The following is a 19,930-nucleotide window of genomic DNA, read 5'->3' as shown; positions in this document are numbered from 1 at the left end:
GCGTGAAAAATCTCAGTCTTTTTCGGAATTTGAAGCTGTGCGTTTCGTCGAGATAGGGAAGAATCGCATTCGGCTTGCACTTTTATGATGCATTTCGTACATAGTTCACGTTACAATGAAAAATTTCAAACAAAAGCGCATATGAAAACGCATTCTGAATACAGATTAGAAATGATATTTTAAAAAATGTTTCATTTTGTTCATGATTTAAATTAGAATTTATATTATACTTTTTAAAATAATTTAGCACGTGATTTATAGTACTGCGATTTAGTAAGACTCGCATTTATTTTCGACACCACGATTTTATCGCCAATACGTAATTATATACGTAGTTTCCAAATTAAAAATGAATGTATTGGCGCTAGTGTATACTGTATGGATGATTTTGACAGGCTATGTAAAACGTCGGGCTGATTCCTCTCAGGTTTCTTTCTGCTTGTATGGAGTTCGTTGAACTAATAAGTGGTTATGTTGTCTTTTATGGCGCGTGAGTGTCATTCAAGTTTGTTTACAAATTTTCGGAGCTGTGTATATCTTTGTGATGCGGCTTGTCGACGGCGAATTGGAAATGATTAATCACCATTTATAAGCGCTAATCGGACACATAATATATGCTTCGTATAACAAACCTTTCGTAAATACACGCTACAAGAAATTGAACCTAACCTAACCGGTACGCGACGCTGGCTGTTTCTCCACTGTACATAAACATCAATGCCGGGACGCTTTGCGAGCGCTTTGCAAATATCGACTGACCTGTGGTAGTTGCTTAATAATTTGCTACCGGTGGCAGACGATTGTTTAGATGGATAATGAGCGAGTCCGATGACACGGATGTTTTGCTCCTGATCCCGCCTGACATATTCCACGTACCGTCTTCCGACTCTGACACCAGCTCGAGCAATCACGTCAGAACGGATTGCGGGAAGACCGGTGTTATCTCGGAGCTGGTGGGACATATGCAATCATTGGAGTTTCGAATTTCCGCGATCGAGTCCAGAGATAATAGCCTGGACATTTCTGCGCCAAACAGTTTGCTTAACGACTCTCAGTTAATCCACGGCAGTGCGTCCTATCCTTACCAACGGCAGACCCTACCTAGAACTAGGTTCTCCGTAAGTCAAGGATCCAGCTTGCAAAATTCCCCTGTGAAGCTGCGTAAATCTCTATCCGTTCCTTCCACTCCCAATGGATATCCGTCGCAGAGCTGTACTAACTTCCTGAAGAAAGACGCGAGGTCATCTGGGTGTCATCCTTCGACAGCTGTTACTTCTAATTCAACTAATACTAACACTCTTACTCGGGTTAAGCATGATGTTTTAACTTCGTACACTGATTCCTCTGTGGTACCTCCTGCTTCCTGTGGTACTGGGCCCTCGCATGCCACTGTTATGTCTGCGACAAAGGACTCCTATTTGTCTCTTCGACAGAATGATTGTATGAGTAACTTGTATTGTAAACCCCATAATTCCTTGCATTCAATAGTACCTATGTCAAACTCATCTAATACATCAACAGGTCAGCTGCTACATCCCCGTTCTAAAGTACAAGAGATGGAACTATCAGAAGTTGACGAGTTACTCCAAGAAATGGAAGCTACTGAATTAGAATTATCGAAAAGAATAAATAACACTAGTGGATATCAGTATCGCAATGAATCACTTCATCCAACGCTATCAACTGAAACTATTAATAATGCAAGTAGTCAAGAAAAAGAAGCACATCATAAATTTGATGTGCATCGTAAATTAGATTTTCAATGGGAGAACAAAGATACTCAACTCACTGATACTTCATCAATCTTTTCTCAAAAAAAAACAAATAATACATTCCCTGATATATCATTATCGTACAATGATTCATTCCATGTAAATGAGACTGATAAAATGATTTCTGAATTTAAAACATGGGAACGAAATGTTCAGCCTGTTATAAAACCAAATGGATATACAATACAAAATACAAAAAATATAGATCATTTATTTAATGTATCAGCTACGATTGACAATATTAAACCAAAGGAATTAGTGTCAGAATCAAATGTTCAAATGATAGATGAAATAAACACAAACAGTATATATACCCCATCAAAATCTTCTGTTACAAATACTGTGTCACATATTAATGATTCAGTTAGGCTTTCTGGTATGATGCCATCGAAAACTATACAATGTAATACAGAACCTTTAGATCTTTGTAAAATATCACAGGGTAATGAAAATTTACACGATAAAGAAAAATCTAGTTTTAGTAAAAATACTGTACACGTCGGAACAAATACGGATCTTTATATAAGGTATCTTATAAAATTTTTTACGTATAATATTATATATTAAAATTTTTTAAATATGTATATTGAGTAAAATATTACTATTCAAGGAGAATTTTAATGCAAATTATAATATTATAATATTATTAATGAATTATTACAAAATTATTACAGAAAATGTCAACGACTTTTATCACTTTCGGATTTTTGGGATTCTAATCCAACTAGATCACAAGAAGAAACGCTTAGAATCAAGATAGAAGAAGAGAAATTTCGCAGAGAGGTATTGTAAAACTACACTGTAGTAAGTATATGGCATAAGAATAATATAATTTATTTTTTATTTTTATTTATTTTTAGCATTGCGAGCATCTGATTCAAGAACTTCAGAAGCGTTTGTTGGAACAACAGGAGAAAGTGGCAGTAGCAGTTAGAGTAGACAATGAAAAAAATGTCCTGATATCTCAATTTCATGTATCCTGGTCTAAATTAAAGCAGCAAGTCGAAACATTAAAAGTTGAGCATAAAAATTCACAGACTAATTTGCAAAATATCACAGAAAAGCATCAGTCTGAGATGTTAGAACTTCAAACACAAGTTAAACGGCTGGAAGGAGAGTTATCGAAAGCTTTAGATTTGGCAGCTGGATATAAAGAGAAGAGTGACATTATGATCAAAGAGAAAGTTGATCTGTTAAAAAATCATGCAGACGAATTAGAAAGTTACAAATCATTGGTTCAAGAAGCAGAAAATAGATATGAGAAAATGAAGATAGAATTTAATAAGTTGTTAGAGAAGAACCAACAAAACGAAGAAATATTAAGAACTGTTCAATCGGAATTGAATAAAGAACGTTTGAGGGGAGGAGAAGTTCGAAATGAGATGGGTGTTATTCACAAAGCATTAGATACTTGTGAAGCTGAGTTGATAGTACTCAGACAAGAAAAAGAGAGTTTGCAACTTAAGCTTAAAGAAGAGATAAATAGAAATTCTATTTTGGATCAGAAAAATTCATTGTTGCTCGTATCCATTGACGACGCTAAGAAAGCAGAAGTAATATATATGTTGAATTATTTGTCATAGTTATCAAATTTTATAATTTTATTAACCATATATTTATTAGTGCTTATTGTTTCAGAAATTAGCTAAAGATGAAACCAAGTCTGTTGCAGAACAAAAGGAAAAAATCAGAGCAGAATTACAAGAGGTTTATCAGAAACAAGTGGATGAGGTAGTAAAAGCAAAATTGCAAGAATTTCAAATGCAACTTGATAATGCCGAATCAGAATTTTTAGAGGAATTAAAAACAAGACAGCAAGTTATAGCTGAATGCGCTGCTAGGAAGATAAAGGATGTTATCGATAAGTTCGTTCCTTATACATTTTTATATAGCAGCGCTATATAAATATGTACAATAAAATATGTACAATTTAATCTTCTAAGTTATATACATAAGTTATATATTGAATTTTTTTAGACATCGTTTAGAAATAAACTTGCTAGAGGAAAAACATAAAGAGGAAAAACGATTATGCGAACTACAATTAGCTCAAGCTTTACAGAGATCATCTCTATTAGAAAAGCATTTGAATTCTCAACGTGCGTCAAAATCTCAACTTGCGGAACAATTGCATTCCGTTATGCAAAAACAATGGCAACAGGCTCTACACATTATATCAGGTTAGTCACAGAATATGTTCGAATTTACATACAATTACTTGTTAATATCATCATGATTATAACACTTTTGTGCATAAATTAAAAAAACTATTATTACAGGAAGTAACATGGATAATATTTCTCCGATTCAAAAAATTCACGGAGATAAATGTTTTGATTCTAAAGGTCCTAAAAAATCAGAATCAATGCCAAATTGTTACACTAAACTTTCTCAGGAATTAATAAAACATACTGCTCAATCGTTAGAAGCACGTAATTTAATTAATGCACAACCTGTTGAAGATCATAACGAAAGCGCGGTAACAATGAATTCCATCGAAAATGCTCCATTAACCAATAGAAATGAATCGAAGGATGATCTACGAAAATATGTGAAAATGGTGATTGATATTCAGATGGTAATCTTAAAAAGATACTCACGATCAAACGTAAACAAATTTTTTTATAGATTGCAGAAATGCAGTTAGCAAGAGAAGACAAAGATCCAAAACTCAGAAGTAGTATTTCGAGTCCGCCATTAGGATGCAGAGAGGTACCGCGGAAACATTATTTAAAAAAGGAATTGAGTATGAGTGAGGATAGCGTCATGTGGCAACAAAGTCCCGAGGTTTATTTATTTAAAATTTGATAATTAAGACACATATATGTATATATAGGAATAATATATCATTTTCTCTGCTAGACTATACACGATATTAGTGAACATATACCACTTCCGCAAAAAATGCTTACAAAAATAGATCAGAAGAACAAGCCTCCTTGGAAATGACATACAACTTGTGATGACAATGATTTCGAAGGCATAGATGAGCTCGATTATGGCAACTGAATTCAGAGTACAGTGTACTTAATTAGCAGTAATAAATTTTTTTATATGGAACAAATATCAATCTATTTTTCTGCAAGACGAAAATTGAATAAAACATTTTTTCATATACTGTATTGATTTGCTTAAATTTTTACATTTTCTTTTCCTATTTTCCCACCGCGAGATACAACATTCAATACCATTTAAAATAAAATGACCGACGATAATTTTTCTCGGTTGTGTTTTGATATGTAAATGGCATTTAGATGGTTTTATGTACATTTACTTATTTTGTCTTTTGCAGTTTTGGAAAGATTTATAAAATGATTGTATAATATTATATATCGATAACAGAATAACATAAACTTAACAAAACATATTATTATTGCTTTATATAAACTTTGAACATTATAATTTATATTAATATTCATATAACTATTACAAGTACATTTTGTTAAGATATATTTTTTTTAAGATAACCTCTTTTTAATCTTTTAATCATTTCTTATTTCTCTTTCAACTAATTCCTAAAAGCATTAACCTAACACTCACTATTTTTTTATATTAAATATCCGACGCCTTCAATTTTTATCATAACATTAGTTTTTGCGTTCCGAAATATTTTCGTAAGTGTGATTGTCATAGAGGAAAAGGATGTGTGATAAAATAATAAACTGACGAATTGATAATAAGTTTATCAATGTAGCAGATTGTTTGGCGTACATTCATTGCGATTCTAAAATAAACTGTTTCATATATATATATATATATATGCACCCGCGCAAGTATAATTAAAAATATATTTTTATGTGCATACATATATACATTTATATTTGTGTTCCTTTTTCTGTAAAATGTAAAGGATTCTAAAGACATATTTCCTATAAAATACGTAGCATCTCTCTCATTTATGTATGAAAGAAATGTACATTACGAAAAACACTTGGCGTAAAAGGCTACTCTTGATAGATATCATAAAAATTGTGTAATCATTTAATAAACAAATTACGCAGTCTAACAATTTGCAGTCAAAGTGTCGATAAAGTTATTTTGCTCAAACAACTCTCATCCCAGATGATAAATTTAGTTTGTGGTTTACTTACAGGGAAGCAACACACACTAAACTTTTAAACTTACAATTAGATAACTCGATCTGAATAACCAGATCTGAAATCGTGAATTTGACGTCATACTTTTTTATTAGAGGAACGAAAACAAAAAGTTTCGAGCTATCTAAAGAGGACAACTTAATTTTCAGTTACAGTAATATGTAAGCTTTAATATAATAAAAAAAATTTTTTATTTTTTTATATTTTTTTATCTCAAGCTATTATAACAATTATACATTCTTTTTTTTTTTAGTAAATTGAAATAATGCAACTAAATGTAAAATATATATAGAATATAAAATAAATATATTTATCTTTATTTTATTAAAGATATCTTAAAAATTATCTAATTATTATTAACTAATTATTATTAAAAAATAAATATATTAATTATTATTTTAAAAAAGGTGCATATAATCCATATTTCTGTATAGCTTAAATTTCTACATAAATTTCATATAATTAAAATATAAAATTAACTATAATCAAATATAATCAGAATTCGTCATATATACACGAATGAAATTTTTCGTATCAATATCGTATGTTAAACACGTTTACTTCGAGTAGGTTGCTGCATATTAATACAAAGTTCAAAGAAATATTGTACTATTACCGAATCGATTTTCAATTGTGCATGGTGAATAATAATCAATACGTATGTATCACTTAAACGACATAAAAAATTTCTACAAAATAAATCTATAAATTATTGTTATTTTTGGCTTTATTATTTACTTACAAACACATATTTATTATTTATTATTACAAACACAATACTTTCGATGATATTTCAGCCTCAAAAACATTACCTTCAGTACTTTAAAGTTATTACTAAAAGTAAAACCATCTCTCAAAAATCTTATGTATCCATTTTTTTACAAAATCGTTTACTTTGACAACATCTCAAAAGTAATCAGAAAAAATGTTTTGCTAAAACCAGCTAATCAATTCACATATTTTTAACCCAATAAAAAAACAATAAGTTAATGCATAAGTAAAGTGCACCGATTACACATATTGCTATTTTTTTATCCTAATTTGTACATGTCATTATATATTCGTATACATAATGAATACATTGCGTTGCATCGTCACGTCCAATGTATTCAAATTAATCAGTGCTAAGTGTGTTATTGTTTAATGAAGATATACCTACGCATGCTATATGAGTATATCTATGCATACTATACAAATTAAACTATGTATACATCTCATTTAAATATATATACATATATGTATAAAAATATATATTATATGTATAAAAAAATTAATATAAACTGACATATTATACGTGTGTATTCCTTTGCTAATTCACATTTGAATTATAGAAATATTTTTTGTATTGTTATATCGAAATGCACATTATATTATTTAAAATATATGAATTAAAATAAAATTTATATGTTTATTTATTTCTTGTAAATTGATTTGAATAAAATTGTTACAATCATATCGATAATCAAAAAATTATCTCTATTTCTGCAATCCCTATCTTTATGTGTGTGCATTATATTATTTTACTTTGTGTATTAATTTTGTGTTTTTTTGTAAAATCATCATGTCGATGACTTATCATTAGTACGAATATAATTCAACTCTTTCACGAGAAATAACTGTCATAAACTTCACAATCGTGAAAGGATCGCAAAAATCTTGCAGACGAGGTCTTTCACTGGTCCCAGTCAGGAACAAAGCCAGAGAGAACAGGACAATTGAGAGAAACCGAGTGACTCGGGAATATAGCGTGTCTCTTTAGCTATAAACGGCGATCACGCCTACGAGTCCTGGGTTCCAGCCGGCGCTAGTTATGAGGATTGTACGTGCGGAACAAGTTGCCGATTGAAAACGAAGGAACAGCAAGAATGCAAAGGGAGGAACGTGATAGTGGCCACCCCCTCTTCGTCCGTGTAATAGTCATGAGCCGCGCGTCCGTTCTTCGTACATTCGGTATGTACGTGGCCTCTAGTCGCTGAGCAAGCCCCGACAGTCAAGGAGAGACGTCGCGCGCGAACCAGCCGATCAGCTTGTACCGTTTATTGTGAGCGGAATCTGAATGCACGGTAAAGATGCATCCCGGAACGAGACGACGTTCGGGATTCTACTGGTTGACAATAACGTTGCTTATCATCGGATTTCTCATCGGCGACGCCGGCAGTGTTTGGAAGAGACGGGAGGATAAGACTAAGTGCCCAAAAGTGAAGGGAATACGGAACTTTGACATATCCGAGGTATAGAATCTTTTGCAATTTACAATCGAAAGAATCAAACGATTTTTCCGATTCATACATTTTAAATGAGAATTGTTTACACTTAAACATTTCATGTATAATAAATACAAAGATTGTCTCATGTATGTATAATGATAAATTTGAACTCTTCCTTGTTTCCGGAACTGTGGATTCCAATTATATAAAATTTTGTATCGCTTTTAAAAGAATACATATATATATATTAGGTGTTGGAATTAATTCGTAGCGTTTTACAAGAGATGGGAAGTACTTTCATTAATGTATTTTTTAATGCTCATGTGAAATAAATAACATTCTTTCATTAAAAACGCTACGAATTAATTCCAACACCTAATATATATACTTAATGTGACTATAAAACATCTATAAAATTTTTACATTCTGAAATCGCGAATATTTATTAATTTTTATAATTTAATAAAGAATTAGATTTTCTCGGAAAAGTCTTTAAAAAAATCGAGTCTACTTCTTCGAAAGAAATAAGTTACATTATAATTAAGTTTTATTAAAAAGTCTTTATAATATTACAATTACTTCTATAATTCAAAATTAACTCTTGTGTTAATTGTAAAACTTGAAATTGTCATCAAAATCAACATTTTCACCATTAGTAATGATTTAAGCGTATTTTTGCCGCTTCATTTAATTGATTTATGTAAATTAGATGGAGTGCATTTCATTCAACGTTCGATATTGATGCGAAATAATATGAAGTATACTGAATTATACATCGCTGATGTGATTTCGGAAATGGATAATGAACATTTACTATTGCCGAATATGTCAGTTGAATATTAATTATATGGAACATAATTCACAATTATTCATTAGGATCAATGTGCAATAGCGATCGTTTACCGTATAATTAACAGTAACACATAATTTGACATGAAAGTAGTAAAAGCTGTCAAACATATCTATACATATTATATTAGTATTCCCAGTAGTTAGTATTCCCTAGTAAACCGCGAATAAATCTAACACACACTACATTGTTAACTTTTAAAGAGGTTTTGAATTAAATGTATTAAAAACTTAATAACTACAGTATACAGAGAGAAAAATTGGCCACATTTTGATGACCAAGAACGAGATATATTTTGCTTTAATTTATGAATTTTAATAGCAATTTTAAGGAAATAAGAGTTGACAAATGGCTTTACAGAATATAAAGTACTTTTGCTAAATTTATGAATGCTTAATTCACGTTTAATTTCTATAGGAAGTCCATTTTCGAAATTATATCATTTACAAAATTGTATCAATTAAACCTATCACTTTTTTTTAAATAGTCGTACAGCTTGGCAATTCTGTTTTAAAAATGAAAAATCAATTGATCTAATTTTCTAATGTATAATAAAGTTGGAATAGAAACTTGACAATAAATGCAGTTGCAAATTATAATATTTAATATTTAACAATGTATGTATTTATTTATTTAATAAATTTTAAGAAGACAAAAAGAAAAAATGAGGAGAAACCATTTTACAAGAATACTACTTTGAAACTTTATAATATATATTATTTGCGAATATGGAATAATAGAATTTAGCAGTACTTGCGTAGACTTTCTTTCCAGAGCAACGTTCGGCGAATTTATTTTTAGATTTGATATGTATTTATAGGAAGACTACAGACGTGCTCACATAGAAGCGACAATTTCCGTTAGTTTGCTTTTGTCATAAATGGTGATATGTACTTTAAGTGAAGTGGATTATATTGCAGATGCGTTTTAATTCTTATATGAATTTTGGAAAATTATAAAATAATTAAAGCACGACACTGCAACTTACATTTAAATAAAGATTGTGTCTTTCTTTATGAACATAATATAGATAGTTTAATTTCAAACTATTCCTGTTTTATTGTTATTGGCACTTAGATTAAAATTTTAATGAGTTCGAAAAGATAAAAAAATTTTATATATATTGAAAATATTATTTTTAAACCGGGTGTGACTTTATAAGAGATAGACTCTAAACCCCAATACATATATCCTGTGATAACCCAAAACTTTGAAGTGTCCCACGTTTCCGTTATAAGTCTCATTAATTTGTTGCATGTTTTTGTAGATAAGATAAAGCGTATATTTTTGTACTTTTTCAGTTTTATTTTTTAGTAGTGATAAATGAGAATTATTATTTTATATGAAACTTATTAATAGAATTTCTTTATATATTTAGCAACAGTTAAACATTATTATAAAAATAAATTTCTTATAAAAAAAATCAAAGCAAATCAAAATAAATGTTACTTCAAAATTTAATGTATTGAATATAGTAAAAGTTCAATTTATATAAATACATTTAAATGATATAATTAAACAATATAACACATTGTGAAAAGTAAAAAAAAGTCAAATGAATTTATAAGAAATACAAGAGAATTTCAATGAACCATGTCTTTGAATGGAAACGAAGTGATAATTATTTGGAAAATTTTTGAACGTATTTCTAACGCCGTTTACTATCGAGTGCGATCGCTTGACCCGTTGACTGCACACATTTATTAGCATACGTTAGCGCGAATAAAATCGGCGTGGTAAACTGTTGTGTCTATTTCACGCGTGACTTCACGCCTACATGCATTTGCACGTAACAGACATCTTGCGCTTCTTGCAGTTTCTCGGATTGTGGTACATAGTACAGTACTATGCAAGCTCAGAGGAAGCCCTCGTGTACAGATGCATGAGAGCCGAGCTCTCGGTTTCGCCTGAAAACGCTGAAGTTACCATGAATTTCACTTACAGCTTTACTGACGATCCTATTAACGAGCTGCTCGTTGGTAACATCACGTGGAAAATCCCTTCGCCGGACTTACCTGCTCATTGGATGCACGCTGAGTTACCATGTAAACACAGAGTTACTTATCTCGCAATAATCTAATTTTTTTCAATTTTTTTATTGTAATAAAAAAAAGTTTCATATTTCATTTTGCTCTGTTTTTATGATTTATTCTAATTTAATTTCAAAATTTTAATTAGTTAATTCTTTTCAGTCAATTTTTTCTTTTATTCATTTTTTAAAAATTAATTTATCATAATGTTAAACTGGATCCAGATTAAGCAAATGACAATAAACAATTTACATTCGTGATACCATTCGATTTTCCTTGAAACAAGTTGTTTATTTATGTTTGCTCATGTCATTAATCTGAAAGCCAGCTCTAGATGTAAATTTCTTGCAAGATATACTCTCTGAAAAATATATTTTCTGAAAGAATCATTAATTATAATAATTTAATTTGGCAAAAATAAATACTTATTTTTCATAGAATTATTTTATAAGGCGAGTTCGATATTTTCCAGACGAAGGAGTGTATAATACATACGTATTAGATTCGGATTATAAATCGTGGGCGTTACTAATGCATTGTGCTGAAAAGAGTAAAAGCCCAAGATATTTATCTAGCTTCATCATGAGTCGTGAAGCGAGTCTCGGGGCAAATGTCATTTCTTATCTTCGAGAGAAACTGCCTAGGTATATTTCTCTTAATATTATTCTGATTACAATACAATTGTTTCTCTAGATCTTATTAAACATATATATATCTTTCGAAAAATTTTTTACAATAATTTTTTTAATACTTCAATATAAGATATGAATACAATTTCGTTAATTTTAAAATCGTTAATTTTAAAAGTCGTTTATTTTTAAGATGATGTATTTAAAGATGATGTATGAAAAGGAAACGATAATTTCTTGAATTAAATTTTTATGCATGCCAAACGTTTGTTTTAGAAATTAATAAATAAAGAAATTAATAAATAATTGAAAACTTGAATTAAAACAAATATTATATTGTATTATTTTTTGAGATTAAAAATAAAATTTTTAATACATAGATATGACATTGACTTGGAGTACATGTTCCCTATGGACCAAAAGCAGTGCAATAAGACGAATTCGGAAGATATGCTTATACCGGCAGTGGCACCAGCTAAAAGAAGGCATATCACCAGAAGGCATCCATTGAAACGAAAACATAGAGGCCAATAAATTTCGCTCAAATCAAACATCTCTTCGTTACTTTGGGCTAATTTTATTAATTCAATTAACAACGTGTTATAATATTCTTCGTCTCTTCCTCTTATTTATAATTACATAATTATAATGAACATGTTATTGTTTTTCTTTAGACCCGTCGTCTCTCTCAATATCTTAGCACAATTCATCCAAATTAATTGAGACACATGCCGCAGCACGTACGGTCATCATGATCACTGTCATCATTAATCATCATCATCGTTATCATTAGCGTAACAGTCGTCAGATTATCACTCAACGCACCTAGTACTTAATTACTAGATATGGCAGCTACAACTTATAAGAAATATTACAAAATCACTTGTGATTCATGCTTCTCGCGTTTTCGCAATGTTTTACGCATACGAACGCTATCACACCGACGGGCAACCTTTTTTTCTTGTGCGAGCATTTTCGTTACTCGGCAAATTCATATCTGGCTTTGTAAAAATCTCTTTCTGTCCGATGTTATAGTTACCGGTCCTCGCAAACGTGACATTGCGTGACGATATCGTGACCCTCCCCTTCGTTTATATGCGTTTCTAAAATATATAATAATCGTGCGCTTCTGCCACGATCGGTTCGTGTTATCCTGCTATGGTCGCGCGGAATAGGAAGAACGCATCAGGGGAGCGAGACGCAAGCCTATATAAATTCGCCTATATGTTTCGAGATCGTTGCGACGACCGAGAAAGAGAGAGAGAGAGAGAAAGAGAGAGAGAGAGAGAGAGAGAATGAGAAAGAGAAAAGCAGACTGTGAAGTCGAAACTCCAACAGATCCGTGATAAACGCAACGTTGTCAACTTTAAACTATCATACCACGCCCGCATGTATACACGCATTCATTCCTTCGTTCTACGAGCATATACATATGCAAATCACCTATTAGTCTCCTAGTAATTTTTTTAATATTAATTAGTCGTACATTTAATTTTTTTTTAATCCTTTGTAAATTAATTACCTAATTTTTAAATCTGTATATTGTAAACCTGCACTCGCGCGCATGCGACTGCGTGCGTACGTAATGTGCGTATGTATGTATATTGTGTGCGTGTGTAGACAAGTGGGCGATGTGAGTTGGTGTATGGGGACGCGTGGATGCACGTGTGTACTTCTCTACTGAGAAGAGATGTGTGTCATTATTTCATATAGCTGGTAAACTATCTATTTATCTGAAATTTACGTTTTATAAATATCCTATAAGTAGATTCGCGTTTTTGTCATTTCGTCATTCGATTATACGCTTTTGTACGAAGGTGTAAGTAATACGAACCGAGTGACATTATAGTTTTGACGTGTGCCCATATGTGTATGTATGTTATGTATTTGCGTGCGTGCGTGTGTTGCGTACCTGCGTGAGTATGTGTGTATGTAAATGAATGTATGTCTTGTACAAACTTAAATAATCTTATACAAGCGCTTCCGAATAAGCACTTGTATAATTCTCACTGTCGGATCGGTATCCGCCGTCTATGCATTCGTCCGGGATTTGCAGTACGGCTTCGTGTGTTTATATATATAGGAAATATAAGATCGTCAGGTGCATATTTGATTTTGCGACCGAGGAGTCTCGTGAGCAACGACGAATGGCAATAGGATGGGCGAGTGCACGAGCGAGCGAGCGGACGAATCGTTTCGCCCCGACGGCGATCTCGATTGTCAAAAGTAGAAAGGTGAGAGAAGTTCGGCGGGCGATAGAGAGAGAAAGAGAGACAAAGGAAAAAAACAAACGACAATCAATTGCGAAAGAAGCGCTTGCGTATATGCGTAGATTCGTCGCGGTAGTAGAGGTAGCCGCGACGAGAGATGAACACTCGTTAGATATTAGCAGAAGTACTAGATGAAACCGGCGAAGTTCTCTACTGCTTAAAGTTACTGTTAAATGACGGACGGCCGGCAGCACACCAGTTCCTATTATTCTTCTATTGTTCTTCTTTTTCTCTTTTGACTAAACGATCAGAGAAACGCGAGTTTCGATTATTGCGACAGGACCATCTTTCGCTATATATACACATACATTATTCACACACAAACACGCATACATACATACATATACATACATACGTATATATATATATATATATATGCAATTATGTACATATATACATGTATGTATATATATATATACACACACACACACACATACATTATATTCATGAGCACTGCCGTGCCGCACGAGAGAGATCTCTAGTTTCTTTTCGTTAAGTAATTACGATAAAATATGATTGGAGGCAATTACAGTTTACGGAAATCGATAGATTCCGCAGATAAAGGGTACGAAGATGCAGCCGCTCGGTTGATGTCCGCGCGAAAATATAACGACTATTGTTTCTCGTTTTTGGTTTTCCACATTCTGCGCGACGTTCTTTGATCCTTGTTATCGCGTTGCCGTATCACTGCACATAGTTCGCGTTCGTAAACGTGATTGCCTTGAGCGTGGAATCACGAGAAATTCGTATGTGAATTCGTCGAAACCGTGCCAGGAATGTGTCGAAAGAAGCGACAAACTGCGCGGAATAAAAGAGAAAGACACGCATTCGTTCAGCAGTCTCGTTTCAAAAGAAGTCCCAGCTGGTCAGTGTTGCTCTTTGTCTTATCTTTTAATCTTCAAAGGAGGAAGACGGAACAGAGGGAGAAGGAGATGAAATCAGGAAAGAGTTGGTGGTCCGCGAAAAAGCGTCCGTTTCTAGACGCACATGACGACATTATTGCCGTCACTGATCTTCGTCGTGCTTTGATGATGACGCGTTCCATTTCCGGATGATCCGACGCCTCGGTAGCGGACACAACGGCAATACTCATCGATGAATCAGGATGACTACGATACGTCGCTGGTCTCCTCTCGTGTCTCGCGACTGATAATAACAATTACGCAGCGATGGAAAGAATTTCATGAACACACGGCCATCGTATAGTCACGCACTTTGATCGTTTTCACCGTCGAGCCGATCGACGGCGATTATGTTTGCTAGTACGTTGAGTACGTCCTACGTACACGACATAATTGTCTGCGGCGTATTCCTGTTGGACGCCGGTGACTGTTGACGTCAAATCTTCGCGTCGAGAGGATCGACCGTGATACGATGATCGTCACGGCACCAGCGATCACTGTTTCATCCTCGATGAGCCATTGCAATCCGTGGTGACGATGTGACGAATCGGCGAAGACCGCTGTCAGTAGACCCAAGAAACGGGCACCCATTGTGGTGTCGTGTGAACGCGTTCAATTGCAGCCTCCAATTGGGCGATCGTCTCGTCGAGATCGTTGTTCACGATGGTCAAATCGAAGAAATGCCCATATGCTTGCTTCAGCATGTCCGACTCTTTCGCCAAACGTTCTAAACTACCGTCGAACTGAAAGCACAAGAGACATTTATATAAAAATCGTATTTGCTTAATAGAAAATCGATTCAGTTCGAAAATGTTCAGAATATAATTTTGTGATGTAATTTTCTATGAAAACATTTTATCCATCTATTTTACGTTTCTTTTTTAATGAGTGTCTCGTATATTTTCACGCCGAATACTTATACGTTTAAATAATTCCATATATTTTTTTTTATGAAAATGAAGTAAATTTGATTACGCATTTAATCCAACGTAGAATAGGGAATGTAATAGTCTTTACTTATATGTATTTATATGAATTATATTTATGTCATCATCAAAATCCTTTAATGATTTCCTCTCAAGTGTATTAACGGACTGCTATCAGTCGATTAGTCATTCAGAACAAGTGGAGCGGTAATTGTTTGCCCGATTAATCCGGCAAATTCATAATTCATTTGAAGATCACTGAACGGTTTGCTTAATTGCTTAATTGGCGTGCCAAGTATTCCTACTCGCATCACACATCAAGAATCAAGATACGTTCAGCTTAAAGAGAATATTTGCTGATATCGGTGATCTGTGTATACGTACTCTTCGATAAGCTCTTTAGCTTGTAACTTGCCGTTGTATTATGTGAATTATTGTAGATCCTGTTAAACATTAATCTCAGTTTACATGGTAAATGTTTTAAGGCTAGTATGTTTATGTTTTAGTTAGAAAACGTGTACTGTAGAAAGGTAAATTAGCATATTCTTTCTAGACATGCCGTTCTTGATTAATTATACATCGTTGTTTAATGCGAAAAGTAAATACTCGTAACGTTGCAATTTAAAATTATCTCGTTTTAAATAAAATCTCGTAAATATATCTCGTATATATAAATTTATCTCGTAAAAATAAATGATTAGCAATTGCAAATAAAATTTTAAAAATATGTATATTAAACAAAAAACAATAAAATATATAATTAATATTATCAATTATAATGTACATAATTAATATACTTCAATTATTGTAAAATTATAATTCAAAGAGAGAGAGAGAGAGAGAGAGAGAGAGAGAGAGAGAGAGGGAGAGGAAAATTTTATTCAATTTTTTATATAGCTTTATGTTATACAAATTTATATATATTTTTTATTATATATATTTCTTCATGTGAATAAAAAAAATATTATATTATAATAAAATTCATTCGTTAAATTGTTATGCGAGCTACAATTTGCGAAAAATATCCAAAATAGCAGTTTTTTAAATAGTTAGTTTTTTTGTGAATTTATTTTTATACTTACATCTGTAACATTTGCAAATGCTGGTGCAGCGATGAAAACGACGTAAGGTGCAAATTCAGCAGTCCGTAAAACTTTCAGTGCCTGTGGTTCAACATCCAATATGGCCATTCTGCCTTCTTCATGAATTTTGCGGATAGTTTCGAGCTTAGTTCCGTACATAGCATCTTCATGTGTACCTATTCATAAAAAAAAATAGGTTAAATTTTAATATTTAATATATACTGTTTCTAATGTTTCAAAATGTGAAATTTATTATCTATACTTCTAAATTAATAATTCTAACAATTAATATATTAATAATCAATAATTCTTCCATTAATTATCAATTTTAAAATTAAGAAATTAATAAATTAATTATTTATTAATCAATTTTAATAAATTAAATAAAAATTTGCATAGGCATAATTTACCGTATTCGAGGTATTCATTAGCAGCTATATCTGCCATCATTTCATCATGCGATACGAAATAGTAATTACGACCATTTTCTTCGTCACTTCGTGGAGGCCTCGTTGTATCTATAAAAAGAACATATTTAAAAAATCTTCCAATAAATATATCATTTTTAATTTTGCACATTTTTTAAAAATAACATTTAATTAATTCAGAATTATATTAAAAAATTTGAAATACTTACGCGGAATAGGATAGGCGTATTTATCAGGATGCTTGGAAATAATCGTATTTTTTATGTGTCGTCGACCGACACCATGTGCTCCCAATAATACTAAAGTTTTCCGTTGGAAGGCAGGATCTATATACAAAGAAAAATAATATATAATATTCAAAATCAATAATTATTTATTTTCTATATAAATGTTACAAGATATTAAATTATAGCTCTAATTGTATTTAATATAAATTTTGAGACATTTTAATAATAGAATTATCACTGATAACACGGTTCGAAAAATCACTTTTTCGCCATATCATAGTACATATTCCGAAGATTTTTTTCTCGTGCTGAACATGATACCATTGACAGAATTTGCATGGCATGTCAGGATTTTGAATAAATTGAGGGGAAAATGGGGGAAACAAATTTTTACCCCGATTTATTCAAAATTCTGACATGTTACACAAATTTTGTCAAGAACATCGTGTTGAGCGCAAAAAATTTTCAGGATATGTATTATTTCGGCATTTCGAAAAGAATTTGATATAAACTGTGTAAATATTAAACTGTATAATCTATAGAAAAATAAGAATTACATTTTTTATATTATAAATTATTCTTATGTTTATTTAAATTTTTTTAGAACTGCAACTAAAACTCACAAGGAAGCTTCACGACCTCTTCGTAGGTCACCAGGTCCAGCTGGTCGAAAACAGCGTTGTGCTTTGCAAGATATTTATCCTTGTATTGCTTCTTTTTCCGGCCGAATATTGAGCAATTTACTGCAAGCAGAAAAGATTGTTAATATATATAAATGCCGTGAAACCGAAGATGAAGCTATTTCTTTTCAAAAATCCGGTGTACACTTGCAAATTACTGTGCAAGTGTCATGTTACGGAATCCATTATCCGTGCTAACTAACAAGTTACGTGCCTTTATAGTGTCGATGAACGACCGCTAAATTGATCTTAAAGTACGATCACAATGACGTAAGTGTCGCAACGAAATTGACTCGCAAAATTCAAATGTGTATACGAATGTGTAAGTGTATCAGAAATTATGCCAGCCAATGATGGTTAAACTCTTTACGATGCAAGTTGTAATCTATTATCTATTAATGTTTCTCTGGAAGTTCTCTGATTTATATCGCCAAAATATAATGAGGCACGACAGATATTTTCCGTAATTGCACAAAGAGGGTCGTTCACGTCGCTAAAGTATTTCCCGATATTACTTCTCCTAAACATGTACCCAACATAGTGTGTTAACCTATTGGAAACATAGTACGCATCGACGTGTGCACTTAATATTAGCAACCCTCCGGAGCGTCTTGAAAATTAATGCTAACACGAAGTGATAAACTACTCTGCGAATATTGGTTCCTGGATCAAGCAAAATCTTATCTATTGATTATAAAAAGAATTTCATTCAATCAGCCAGTTTGAAGGAAGCCATGCCCAAAGGCACTTGGGGAAGTCCTATTGAAAGGGGTGTTCCAGCAGGTCACAAGATGATAACGTAAAGTCGATGATTAATTAATGCGTTGTTGAATAAGTGACATAATAGGGGAACCATGGTGAATTACCTCGTGAATATTATTTTCGCGATCTACTGTATACTAGAATATGTATACTAAGGAGATTCGTGTGGGACTACAGTATATCGAAGCTGCGGATGATAGCTCGCGTGATTGTGCAAATCACGATATCTTGCCAAAATATCTACAATTGAAGATGGATAAAAATACGTACATGAAAAGAAAAGATTTATATTTCAGAATCAAGAATGAGGATGAAAATATCGTTTTCTGAGATTTTTAGTAAGATATTCTCAAAATCATTACTCGCTATATAAACATTTAGAACAATCAATTAATTATCTATTACAAGCCCCGATTGTAATCGTGCTGCCGCGTACGCTTGCAAGTGAAATCGTGCGAAATAAGCATAAGTGTGCGTTGAATGTTTTGCAGCGAACGCATGCATTAAAGCACGCATGTGTAAAAAGCTATCTATTAATTTATAATGCAGAATATACCACAGTACCCATATTAATAAATTATAATCAGTATGATGCTCTCTCGAAATATTTCGCAACGTTACAAAATTTTTTATCTAGACAAATTTGGAAATTGAAAACTTTTAAAGCTTTTTTGTTATTGATGCTTAATTCCATATTGTTACATCAATTATGAAGAATTCACATAATGGCATTCATTTTCATGCATTGCGTGAGATACTTTTACAATTGTGTAATTTAATAATACAGTTTTATAAAAATCTATATCAAAATCAATATCTTTTAAATCAAATACGCAAAGTTTATTTTATAATAAAATTGTTATAGATGTACTTTTTTTGCCTAGTAAATGTATTATATGAATATTTATTCAATATCTAATAAGCGTAATACATTTATTACGTACATTAGCAACATAGCTCTCGGAACTTCTTGTTCAGATAATTTTGTTAATGGTACCAAGTCATTTGCTAATTGCAAGTTAAAAACTTAAATGTATTACACAATTCTTCGTAAATATTTTCGTAAAT

General features: G+C 32.1%; 3 protein-coding genes across 18 annotated transcripts in view; 2 read left to right on the top strand and 1 right to left on the bottom strand.

Annotated features, from left to right (window-relative positions):
* Positions 1–339: 339 nt before the first annotated feature.
* Positions 340–4,894, top strand: Cnb (centriole duplication and spindle assembly protein centrobin). 3 transcript variants are annotated; one of them, XM_011065889.2, is made up of 9 exons: positions 341–1,440; positions 1,522–2,299; positions 2,447–2,555; positions 2,633–3,325; positions 3,396–3,637; positions 3,750–3,952; positions 4,052–4,332; positions 4,401–4,559; positions 4,635–4,894. In XM_011065889.2, exons 1-9 carry the CDS (start codon positions 816–818, stop codon positions 4,719–4,721), a joined length of 3,177 nt encoding a protein of 1,058 aa, XP_011064191.2. In that variant the 5' UTR covers positions 341–815; the 3' UTR covers positions 4,722–4,894. The 3 variants fall into 3 exon arrangements, with proteins under 3 accessions (XP_087266366.1, XP_011064191.2, XP_087266367.1); XM_087410240.1 differs by having other exon boundaries at positions 340–2,299; XM_087410241.1 differs by having other exon boundaries at positions 341–2,299; positions 3,411–3,637.
* A 2,905-nt stretch (positions 4,895–7,799) lies between these two features.
* Positions 7,800–12,238, top strand: Karl (lipocalin/cytosolic fatty acid-binding protein Karl). Its single transcript, XM_011065885.2, has 4 exons — positions 7,800–8,100; positions 10,743–10,971; positions 11,429–11,600; positions 11,966–12,238. The coding sequence occupies exons 1-4, from the start codon at positions 7,939–7,941 to the stop codon at positions 12,117–12,119; spliced, it is 717 nt and encodes a 238-aa protein (XP_011064187.1). The 5' UTR covers positions 7,800–7,938; the 3' UTR covers positions 12,120–12,238.
* CASK (peripheral plasma membrane protein CASK) overlaps positions 12,143–19,930 on the bottom strand; it is a 200,720-nt gene continuing 192,932 nt past the window's right edge. For all 14 annotated transcript variants that reach the window (XM_087410332.1, XM_087410333.1, XM_087410334.1 and 11 more), the window contains 5 exons: positions 18,044–18,163; positions 17,403–17,519; positions 17,176–17,283; positions 16,766–16,941; positions 12,143–15,500 (listed from right to left, as the gene is read on the bottom strand). In XM_087410332.1, the coding sequence (XP_087266458.1) occupies positions 15,321–15,500; positions 16,766–16,941; positions 17,176–17,283; positions 17,403–17,519; positions 18,044–18,163 (701 nt within the window). In that variant the 3' untranslated portion in view covers positions 12,143–15,320. The remainder of the gene's footprint in view (positions 15,501–16,765; positions 16,942–17,175; positions 17,284–17,402; positions 17,520–18,043; positions 18,164–19,930) is intronic.

The sequence above is a fragment of the Acromyrmex echinatior genome, chromosome 10, assembly GCF_024713525.1.
Source record: "Acromyrmex echinatior isolate Ae372 chromosome 10, ASM2471352v2, whole genome shotgun sequence".
NCBI classification, from domain to species: domain Eukaryota; kingdom Metazoa; phylum Arthropoda; class Insecta; order Hymenoptera; family Formicidae; genus Acromyrmex; species Acromyrmex echinatior.
The sequence above is the reverse complement of the archived record's forward strand: the minus strand, read 5'-3'. Positions and strand labels throughout refer to the sequence as shown.